Below are 12,145 nucleotides of genomic sequence, written 5' to 3'. Positions count from 1 at the left end.
AAGAATCTCTTTCAATACACTTTTAAAACATTATGGCCTCTTTATGTAAACATTAAAAAAAAAAAGTGCACAGGCCCTGGCCGGTTGGCTCTTTGGTAGAGCATCGGCCTGGCGTGCAGGAGTCCCAGGTTCAATTCCCGGCCAGGGCGCACAGGAGAAGTGCCCATCTGCTTCTCCACCCCTCCCCCTCTCCTTCCTCTCTGTCTCTCTCTTCCCCTCCCGCAGCCAAGGCTCCATTGGAGCAAAGATGGCCCGGGCACTGAGGCTCTATGGCCTCTGCCTCAGGTGTTAGAATGGCTCTGGTTGCAACAGAGCAACGCCCTAGATGGGCAGAGCATCGCCCCCTGGTGGGCATGCTGGGTGGATCCCGGTCGGGCACATGCGGGAGTCTGTCTGACTGCCTCCCCATTTCCAACTTCAGGAAAACAAAACACAAAAAACAGTGCACAGACATGTACAAATGGGAAAACAGTGAACAAAGTCTCCAGGTCCCTCCACCTCGCCAGCTCCCATACCCTAGTTTCCATCCTGGAGTGTACAATTGTAAGTGGTTTCCTGAGCATCCTTCCAGAGATAGAGTGTGCTATATAGGAAAGTTAATAATGACACTCTGTTGGCTGAAAAGACTAGAAAAAATCATTTTATATTTTTTGTATAATGCTGCCTCTAAGTCCTGTCTCTCCCTTCTCTGCCAACCTCCTACCCTGGAGTCCCTCCTAAGTAACTGTCTTCCTTACTAACCTCTGATTCTCCATCTCTTTTCATTAGTAAAACAGCATCACCCTTATTTTTTAATACTGAATTCTGTTTATTAAATGTTCAACTTCAAAATTTATTCACAGGTCACCCTCCATTCCCAGGGCAGGCGAGAGGCTTGGTTTGAGGGCTGACATAGGAAAGTGTGGAACCAGAGTCCATGAGTTTGTACCCTGTTTCTGGCACTTGGCAGTTAGGTGACCATAGGCAGGTCACTGCCTATCTCAGTTTCCTCACTTGCCAAGTGGAGTAAATGGAATTTCTTATCCTGTTAAGGCTGTTGTAAGGATTAAGTGGGTTTAGTCATTTAAAGCACTCAGAGCATGTCTAGCACGTTCTGTAAATGCTATATAAGGGTTAGCTATTCTTGCTATTATTGGACTGTTTCCTCTCTCACAGCTCTACTCACCTTTACTTCTGTGGCATTGTGGCTGTGAATTGGGAAGTACATATATTTTATCTGCCCACAGCATGACTTCCTGTCCTCTTCCTGTTGGTCATTACTCTGACACAGTTTGGTGGGAAGCATTTCCACCACGGTGATGGAAGGGTATGCAACATTGCAGCAGACAAGTCAGGAGAGAGTGGGACAAACAGTGGGATGGGGCAAACTTTCATCCTTTTGAGTTAGTGCTGAAGGTCATTTCTAGGGGCACATGAGGGTAATCAAGAACATGCCTTTGTGGGAGATGACGTCAGAGTAATGGCGGGGTAGGAAGCGATACCGATAAATCTCCCCCAAAACTCAACAAGATCTTCAACCAGAAACAGAAAAACCTATCCTTAGAGCCTCCAGATGTTTCGCAATACACCCGAAAGTATGGTTGAGCGACAAATTGGCTAAATATATAACCAAATCCCAAAGGAAATAGGGAGTAAGAAATGCGCCGCCTTCCTCACTAACCTAAACAGGGCGGCTTTCACTGGGAGCTGAGAATATAGAAACTAAGTCAGGCAAAGGGGGTGAATAGATCCAGGCCGTGGCACAAACGGCCGAACCAGGCTGTGGCACGGAGATCCAAGCCGAGAAAAAACTGTTCCTCTGGCAACCCAGGAAATACAAGCTAACACTCGCGCCAAACCCAGACAAAGAAAGACAAGTGGGGCAGCCATTTTCCCCGATCCCCTGGTTGGCACGCGCAGATAGTAGGCGAGAGATTCCTTCCAAAGCCCCGGAAGTGGGTGCCCGTGTTATCCCACAGAGAGGCAGAGTTAGAGGCCTTTGTGTGGGCCGAAAGCGGAATCTCCGGACCGCCTCAGTGCCCTGAGAAAGCTGCGCATGGGGAGGGAGCGAGAGCCAATTCCAACGCTAGAACTTTTCCGTGCGGGTGGGGGTTTCACTCAGAGGGTGAGGCAGCCGGCCTGATATCCTGGTCTGCGCACAGATAGCGAGAGATTCCTCCGAGTGCCTCAGCAGTGCGCGCCCGTGTTATCCCACAGAGGAGCAGAGTCAGGGGCCTTGGTGTGGGCCAAAAGCGGAATCTCGGGCTGCCCCAGCGCCTTGCAAAAGCCACGCACAGGGACAGAGCGAGAGCCAATTCCAACGCTAGAACTTTTCCATGCGGGTGGGGGTTTCACTCAGAGTGTGAGACTGCCAGCCTGATATCCTGGTCTGCACGCGCAGATAGTGAATGAGAGTTTCCTCCAAGCGCCCCGGGAGTGGGCGCCCACCCGTGTTACCGGACAGAGTGGCAGAGCCAGAGGTCTTTGAGTGGGCGGAAGCCCCGCCTGATTATGCTAGCAGCTCTGACTGACTGAGCCTTACCCAGAGCCCTGTGCTGAGTGGGAATAGAGTGGGGAGTTGCCAGCTCTTTGAGCCTCTTACTATCTAGGCAGAGGCAGCAGCAACCCCATAGCTGGATTATCAGGCTACTAATTGAGGAAGGAAAGACTAGGAGAAAGGCTCCAGGAACACGGACTCTCTCATTGGCAGAGCCTATAAATGCTAATGAGCCTCGACTGCCAACGAGACTGAAGCACAATACATGACATCGCCATAGAGACTTATCAACTGCAAACCTCTACCTGAGCGTGCCAAAGGGGCAGAACCCAGGGTACAGAGTCACTGACCAGGAAGAGGGAGAGAAAAGAAAAAGCAAGAAGATAACCTCTCAAAATCAAGAATAATCCGCAGACTTTATAACCTATACCCTTTTATTATATTTGTTCGTTTGTTTCTCTTATCTTCATTCTTGATTTTTTTTTTCCTCCTCCAATTTGGTCGTTTAACTCTCTGCCGGTCTTACTCTCTCCTCTCCTTGAACTACACAACCCATAAGTGTTACATCTCCCATTATCTTTTCTGTCCTCTTCCTTTCTCTCTATGAGGGTTGCACTCCAAAACCCTTAACTCTCTCTCTCTCTCTCTCCTCTTTTTTCTTTTTTCTTCTTTTAGTGGTTCCCTCTTTTTTTTTTTCTCTCTCTCTCTTTCTTTTCTCCCTCTATATTAGTTTCTTCCTTTCTCCTTTACGTCTCCTCTCATTCAAACCTCAATAACGAACAAATTATCTTATCTGGGACTCAAACTTATGTTTGTGGCATTTTGGGGGATTTTTACTTCACCTTTTTAACTCACTCCCATCCCTGGCTCTCCATTTTATCTAGTTCTTGTTCCACTAAATACAATAGTAATTTTTTAATTTGTCCCCCCATTTTTCTGTTTCCCTCTTATTCCTCTCATCAGAACTCTTAGTCAACCAACACCTAAAAGCAAATCATTTTATCCTTGACCCAAATTTTTTCCTTATTTGCTTTTTGTGGGTCCATACCCCCTTCTTTTTTCTTTTTTTTTGCCCCTTTATTACTTCTCCCCAATTCAGGCCCTCCATTACAGGCATTGTTTGTTCTATTTAATACAATATAATTTACAGTTCACCACAAGATTTTCTCAAGAAAGAGGGGAGAGGAGAGGAGAGGGAAAAAGGAGGGGGGGAATAATTTCCTTTTTTTAAAATTTTTATTTTATTTTATTTTTTGTTATTTCATTATTAATATTTTTTTAAAAACAACTCTTCAATTTTTTATTTTTTTAACTTTTTATTCTTTATTAAATCTCATTAATACTATCAACAAAACCACCCTCAGATGCCATTAAGGAAGAGAAAATCGAATATCATGGATACAAAAGAAAGAGAGGTAACACAGCTAAATGAGGAAAAATCTCTGGAGAAAAAATTTAATATATTGGAAACCTTGGAGCTAAATGACAGAGAATTTAAAATAGAAATCCTAAAAATCCTCCGAGATATACAAGAAAACACAGAAAGGCAATTTAGGGAGCTCAGAAAACAACTCAATGAACACAAAGAATATATTTCCAAGGAAATTGAAACTATAAAAACAAACAGAGATGAAAAACTCAATTCACGAGCTGAAAAACGAGGTAACAAGCTTAGCTAATAGAACAGGCCAGATAGAAGGCAGGATTAGTGAAATAGAAGACAAGCAACTTGAGGCACAACAGAGAGAAGAAGAAAGAGACTCAAAAATAAAAAAAAATGAGATAGCCCTACAAGAATTATCTGACTGCATCAAAAAGAATAAAATAAGAATAATAGGTATATCAGAGGGAGAAGAGAGAGAAAATGGAATGGAGAACATACTCAAACAAATAATAGATGAGAACTTCCCAGCCTGTGGAAAGAACTAAAGCCTCAAATTCAAGAAGCAAACAGAACTCCGAGTTTTCTTAACCCCAACAAACCTACTCCAAGGCACATCATAATGAAATTGGCACAAACCAACGGCAAAGAAAAAATTCTCAAGGCGCCAGGGTAAAGAAGAATACAACATATAAAGGAAGGCCCATTAGATTATCATCAGATTTCTCAGCAGAAACTCTACAAGCTAGAAGAGAGTGGACCCCAATATTTAAAGTCCTGAAAGAGAGGAACTTTCAGCCACGAATACTATACCCATCAAAGCTATCCTTCGAATATGAAGGAGAAATAAAAACATTCACAGATACAGAAAAGATGACGGAATTTATCATCAGAAAACCCCCATTTCAGGAATTACTAAAGGCGGTTCTCCAATCAGATACAAAGAACAACAACAACAAAAAAAAAACAAAGCCACAAGTAAAAGCTCCAAGAAGAACACAATAAAACCAAATTTAAACTGTGACAACAACAAAAAGAAAGGGGGGGGGGAGAGGATGGAGATTAACAGTAGCAAAGGACGATGGAGTGCAAAAGTACTCACAAAATAGTGTGCTACAATGAACAGGGTAGAAACCCTTTTCATTACTTAAAGGTAACCACCATTGAAAAAACCACCACAGAAGCATATGAGATAAAAAAGATAGAAACAGAGGAAAGATGTATGGAATACAACCAAATAAAAACAAAAGATAAAAAAATGAAAGAGAAGGATCAAACAAGACACAAAACTAACAGAAAGCAATCTATAAAATGGCAATAGGGAACTCACAAGTGTCAATAATTACACTAAATGTAAACGGATTAAACTCACCAATAAAAAGGCATAGAGTAGCAGAATGGATTAAAAAAGAAAATCCAACTGTATGCTGCCTACAGGAAACTCATCTAAGTAACAAGGATAAAAACAAATTCAAAGTGAAAGGCTGGAAAACAATACTACAAGCAAATAACATCCAAAAAAAAGCAGGCGTAGCAATACTCATATCTGATAATGCTGACTACAAGACAGCAAAAGTACTCAGAGACAAAAATGGCCATTTCATAATGGCTAAGGGGACATTGAATCAAGAAGACATAACAATTCTTAATATATATGCACCAAACCAAGGAGCACCAAAATATATAAGACAGCTACTTATTGACCTTAAAACAAAAACTGACAAAAATACAATCATACTTGGAGACCTCAATACACCGCTGACGACTCTAGATCGTTCATCCAAACAGAGAATCAACAAAGATATAGTGGCCTTAAACAAAACACTAGAGCACCTGGATATGATAGACATTTACAGGACATTTCATCCCAAAGTGACTGAGTATACTTTTTTCTCCAGTGTACATGGATCATTCTCAAGAATTGACCATATGTTGGGCCACAAAAACAACATCAGCAAATTCAGAAAAATTGAAGTTGTACCAAGCATATTTTCTGTTCATAAAGCCTTGAAACTAAAATTCAACTGCAAAAAAGAGGAAAAAAATCCCACAAAAATGTGGAAAGTAAACAACATACTTTTAAAAAATGAATGGGTCAAAGAAGAAATAAGTGCAGAGATCAAAAGATATATACAGACAAATGAAAATGACAATACAACATATCAGAATCTCTGGGATGCAGCAAAAGCAGTGATAAGAGGGAAGTTCATATCACTTCAGGCATATATGAACAAACAAAAGAGAGCCCAAGTGAACCACTTAACTTCCCACCTTAAGGAACTAGAACAAGAAGAACAAAGACAACCCAAAACCAGCTGAAGAAAGGAGATAATAAAAATCAGAGCAGAAATAAATGAAATAGAGAACAGAAAAACTATAGAAAAAATTAATAGAACAAGGAACTGGTTCTTTGAAAAGATCAACAAAATTGACAAACCCTTGGCAAGACTTACCAAGGAAAAAAGAGAAAGAACTCATATAAACAAAATCCAAAATGAAAGAGGAGAAATCACCATGGACACCATAGATATACAAAGAATTATTGTAGAATACTATGAAAAACTTTATGCCACTAAATTCAACAACCTAGAAGAAATGGATAAATTCCTAGAACAACACAACCTTCCTAGACTGAGTCAAGAAGAAGCAGAAAGCCTAAACAGACCTATTAGTAGAGAAGAAATAGGAAAAACCATTAAAAACCTCCCCCAAAATAAAAGTCCAGGCCCTGACGGCTATACCAGCGAATTTTATCAAACATTCAAAGAAGACTTGGTTCCTATTCTACTCAAAGTCTTCCAAAAAATTGAAGAAGAACCAATACTTCCAAACACATTTTATGAGGCCAACATAACCCTCATACCAAAACCAGGCAAGGATGGCACAAAAAAAGAAAACTACAGACCAATATCTCTAATGTATACAGATGCTAAAATACTAAACAAAATACTAGCAAATCGAATATAACAACATATTAAAAATATAATACATCATGATCAAGTGGGATTCATCCCAGAATCTCAAGGATGGTTCAACATACGTAAAACGGTTAACGTAATACACCATATCAACAAAACAAAGAACAAGAACCACATAATCTTATCAATAGACGCAGAAAAGGCTTTCGATAAAATACAACACAATTTTATGTTTAAGACTCTCAAAATGGGTATAGAAGGAAAATATCTCAACATGATAAAGGCCATATATGATAAACCATCAGCTAACATCATATTAAATGGCACTAAACTGAAGGCTTTCCCCCTTAAATCAGGAACAAGACAGGGTTGTCCACTCTCTCCACTCTTATTTAATGTGGTACTAGAGGTTCTAGCCACAGCAATCAGACAAGACAAAGAAATAAAAGGCATCCATATCGGAAAAGAAGAAGTAAAAGTATCACTTTTTGCAGATGATACGATGCTATACATCAAAACCCCCAAAGAATCCACAAAAAGACTACTAGAAACAATAAACCAATACAGTAAGGTCACAGGATACAAAATTAACATACAGAAGTCAATAGCCTTTCTATATGCCAACAATGAAACATTTGAGAATGAACTCAAAAGAATAATCCCCTTCACAATTGCAACAACAACAAAAAATAAAATACCTAGGAATAAACATAACAAAGAATGTAAAGGACTTATATAATGAAAACTATAAACCATTGTTAAGGGAAATCGAAAAAGATACAATGAGATGGAAGAATATACCTTGTTCTTGGTTAGGAAGAATAAATACAATCAAGATGGCCATATTACCCAAAGAAATATACAAATTTAATGCAATTCCCATCAAAATTCCAATGACATTTTTTAAAGAAATAGAGCAAAAAATCATCAGATTTATATGGAAGTATAAAAACCCCGAATAGCCAAAGCAATCCTAAAGAAAAAGAATGAAGCTGGGGGCGTTACAATACCTGACTTCAAACTATATTATAGGGCCACGACAATCAAAACAGCATGGTATTGGCAGAAAAATAGACACTCAAACCAATGGAACAGAATAGAAAGTCCAGAAATAAAATTACATATATATGGTCAAATAATTTTTGATAAAGGGGCCAACAACACACAATGGAGAAAAGAAAGCCTCTTCAATAAATGGTGCTGGGAAAACTGGAAAGCCACATGCAAAAGAATGAAACTGGACTACAGTTTGTCCCCCTGTACTAAAATTAACTCAAAATGGATCAAAGATCTAAACATAAGACCTGAAACAATAAAGTACATAGAAGAAGACATAGGTACTCAACTCATGGACCTGGGTTTTAAAGAGCATTTTATGAATTTGACTCCAAAGGCAAGAGAAGTGAAGGCAAAAATTAATGAATGGGACTACATCAGACTAAGAAGTTTTTGCTTAGCAAGAGAAACTGATAACAAAATAAACAGAAAGCCAACTAAATGGGAAATGATATTTTCAAACAACAGCTCAGATAAGGGCCTAATATCCAAAATATACAAAGAACTCATAAAACTCAACAACAAACAAACAATCCAATAAAAAAATGGGAAGAGGACATGAACAGACACTTCTCCCAGGAAGAAATACAAATGGCCAACAGATATATGAAAAGATGCTCATCTTCTTTAGTTATTAGAGAAATGCAAATCAAAACGGCAATGAGATACCACCTCACACCTGTTAGATTAGCTATTATTAACAAGACAGGTAATAGCAAATGTTGGAGAGGCTGTGGAGAAAAAGGAACCCTCATACTCTGTTGGCACAACCATTATGGAAGAAAGTATGGTGGTTCCTCAAAAAACTGAAAATAGAACTACCTTATGACCCAGCATTCCCTCTACTGGGTATATACCCCCAAAACTCAGAAACATTGATATGTAAAGACACATGCAGCCCCATGTTCATTGCAGCATTGTTCACAGTGGCCAGGACATGGAAACAACCAAAAAGCCCGTCAATAGATGACTGGATAAAGAAGATGTGGCACATATACACTATGGAATACTACTCAGCCATAAGAAATGATGACATCGGATCATTTATAGCAAAATGGTGGGATCTTGATAACATTATATGAAGCGAAATAAGTAAATCAGAATAAACCAGGAACTGCATTATTCCATACGTAGGTGGGACATAAAAGTGAAACTAAGAGACATTGATAAGAGTGTGGTGGTTACGGGGGGAGGGGGGAAAGGGAAAGGGAAAGGGGGAGGGGGAGGGGCACAAAGAAAACTAGATAGAAGGTGACAGAGGACAATTGGACTTTGGGTGATGGGTATGCAACATAATTGAACGACAAGATAACGTGGACTTGTTATCTTTGAATATATGTATCCTGATTTATTGTTGTCGCCCCATTAAAAAAATAAAATTATTAAAAAAAAAAAAAGAACATGCCTTTGTAAGGGGAAAAAAAAAAAAGCTAAAAGCAGTGTTTAACTAAACTGCCATTTTTTTCACTTTCACCCCCACACACGTATTTTAAACTTTAATTATGACAGCCTTGTGATGGAGTGAACAAGTAATCTTTCCCCCCCAAGAGATTTCAGTTATATTAATTTCCTTACAGAATATAGCTTACCAGTTGCTGCCACTTCACAGTGGACTGCAGAAGCTGGAAATTAATGTTCGCTGCTAGTCAGGGAGAAGAAACAGACCCGTTAAAAGGAAATACACTTAATTTCTTATCATTGAGTTGGGCATATCCCCAAATCTGAAGCTGGTGTGACTTTGATGGCAAAGTCCAGTGCACATACACTTAAACTTCAGGCAGCGTCCTTATGAATATGACGGCACAGCATTTAACAAAAGGGTTACCAAACAGGATATAGAAACACATTAAAGAACACTGCACTATCACCAAGTTGTATTTATTCCAAACATACAAGGATGGTTCAATAAAAGAAAACCTAGAACACAGTTCTCAACATGAATTGCTAAAAAAAAGGGGGGGGGATTATTCACATAATAATTTTTACTGAGGTAAAAAATTCTGGTAAAGTTTTAAATCTATTTTTTTTACTGTAATTCTTTTTTTTTTTTCTAATTCAGTGAGAGGAGGGGAGGCAGAGACAGACAGCCATGTGTGCCTGACCTGGATGCACCCGGCAAGCCCACTAGGGGGCGATGCTCTGCCCATCTGGGGCATTGTTCCATTGCTCAGCAACAAGCTCTTCTTAGCACATGAGGGAAAGGCCATGGAGCTATCCTCTGCTCCTGGGGCCAACTTGCTTCAATCGAGCCATGGCTGCAGGAGGAGAAGAGAGAGAGAGAGGGAGAGAGAGAGGGAGGTAGAGACAGAGGGAGAGAGAGAGAGAGAGATAGAGAGAGAGAGAGAGAGAGAGAAGTGAGAGGGGGAAGGGGTGGAGAAGCAGCAGATGGGTACTTCTTCTGTGTGCCCTGACCAGGAATCGAACCTGAGGCATTCACATGACAGGCCAATGCTCTACCACTGAGTCAACCAACCAGGGCTTGAGCCAGATGTAATAAGGAAATAATTATAAACATTCTTATTAAAGAAAAAGACAAAGATAATCATTATTACTATTATCATTTTCTATTTCTGGACATTCCATCCAGTATTATTAGAAAATAGAAAGAGGCCCTGGCTGGTTTGCTCAGTGGTACAACATCAAACCTGGGACATCCACACGCCGGCCTGACGCTCTAGCACTGAGCCAACAGAGCAGAGTCTGTAATTTTTTTTTTTTTTTTTTTTTTTTTTTTTTTTTTTTTTTTTTTTTTTTACAGAGACAGAGAGAGTCAGAGAGAGGGATAGATAGGGACAGACAGGAATGGAGAGAGATGAGAAGCATCAATCATTAGTTTTTCATTGCAACACCTTAGTTGTTCATTGATTGCTTTCTCATATGTGCCTTGACCGTGGGCCTTCAGCAGACCGAGTAACCCCTTGCTTGAGCCAGTGACCTTGGGTCCAAGCTGATGAGCTTTGCTCAAACCAGATGAGCCCGTGCTCAAGCTGGCGACCTCAGGGTCTCAAACCTGGGTCCTCTGCATCCCAGTCTGATTTGTCCCACCGCCTGGTCAGGCTGTAATATATTTTTTTAATAATTAAAAAAAATTTTTGGAATAGTTTTAGATTTACAGAAAAGTTACACAGATAGAACAGAGTTCTCAACACCCCTCACTGCCAGTTTCCCCTAATGTTAACATCTTAGTTAACCATGGCATATTTGTCAAAACTAAGAAATTAATGTTGGTACAGTTTTATTAACCCTAGGCTTTATTTGGATTCCTTTTGTTTTTTCCACTTATGTCTTTTTTCTGTTCCAGGATCCAGTCAGGATCCCTCCTTGCCTCTAGTTCTCATGTCTTCTTCATTCCCTTTGATCTGATCAGTAGCTGTTTTACAGAAAGTATCAGATTTGAAAATTAATTCATTAGTCCTACAATTTTTTTCTTAGCAAATTTAAGAATTTGGCTTCATTTTTAATGTCGGCTTTCTTTCCTTCTGCCTTTCTTGAATTTATTCTGTTTTCCTATTTCTCACTTCTTGTTTTGGATATTTGATTCATTTATTTTTATTTCTTCTGGCTCATTCTTTTTCTCTTTGACCCAAGAATTCCTTAAAATAGAATAGTTTAGACGGCAAGTAGTAGGTTTTTTATTTGTGCTTGTTTCATAAGTTCTGATTTTTTTTTTTTTTGCATTGTGATTAGAGAACATTTCTGCTCTTTCTGCATTTTGGGATTTATACAGAAACTTCTAGCCTAACATATATGATTATCCTTTATAAATATTCCTTTTTGTAGACATTAGAAACAAGATATATTCTTTGTTTTTGTGACTAGAGATTGATATATGGGTCTCTCTCACACATGTACATATATACCATACAGGACACTTACCTTTGTCTCTACCATGACCTGAATTTGTTTTATGAGTCCTTGATGACATGCTGATAGAGGTAAATTAGTCTTCTACTATTAATTCTGCAAGAGAGTATTTTGTGTTAGCACATAAATCAGCAACTTCCCTATAGTGTTGTTTTGCTATATCAATTTTGATGCTACTATGTTGCATGGTACATAGATCATGTTAATTTTCTGTTGCTGTGTAACAAATTGTCACAAACTTCTAATGGCTTAAAATTATTTTTATTTGATAGTTTCTATGGTTCAGAAGGTCGGGCTCTGTTTAGGATTTTAAACAAGTAGGATGCAGTATTAATTCACATGGCTGGAATCAAGTGGCTGTCATGGCCTGCTATCTCATTTGACACCCACCAACCTCTCCTAAGGTTATTTAGGTTGTTGACAGAATTCAGTTAAAAATCTTAAAGAATT

At 39.2% G+C, this 12,145-nt stretch overlaps 1 protein-coding gene across 1 annotated transcript in view; it reads right to left on the bottom strand.

Annotated features, from left to right (window-relative positions):
* MROH9 (maestro heat like repeat family member 9) overlaps nucleotides 1–11,756 on the bottom strand; it is a 60,104-nt gene extending 48,348 nt beyond the window's left edge. The window contains exons 1-2 of the mRNA XM_066254487.1: nucleotides 11,708–11,756; nucleotides 9,421–9,473 (exon numbers count right to left, since the gene is read on the bottom strand). Coding sequence (XP_066110584.1) covers nucleotides 9,421–9,473; nucleotides 11,708–11,756 — 102 coding nt within the window. The remainder of the gene's footprint in view (nucleotides 1–9,420; nucleotides 9,474–11,707) is intronic.
* Nucleotides 11,757–12,145: the final 389 nt, after the last annotated feature.

The sequence above is a fragment of the Saccopteryx bilineata genome, chromosome 2 (assembly GCF_036850765.1).
Source record: "Saccopteryx bilineata isolate mSacBil1 chromosome 2, mSacBil1_pri_phased_curated, whole genome shotgun sequence".
Classification (NCBI taxonomy): Eukaryota; Metazoa; Chordata; class Mammalia; order Chiroptera; family Emballonuridae; genus Saccopteryx; species Saccopteryx bilineata.
This window is presented reverse-complemented; position numbering and strand designations above follow the sequence as displayed.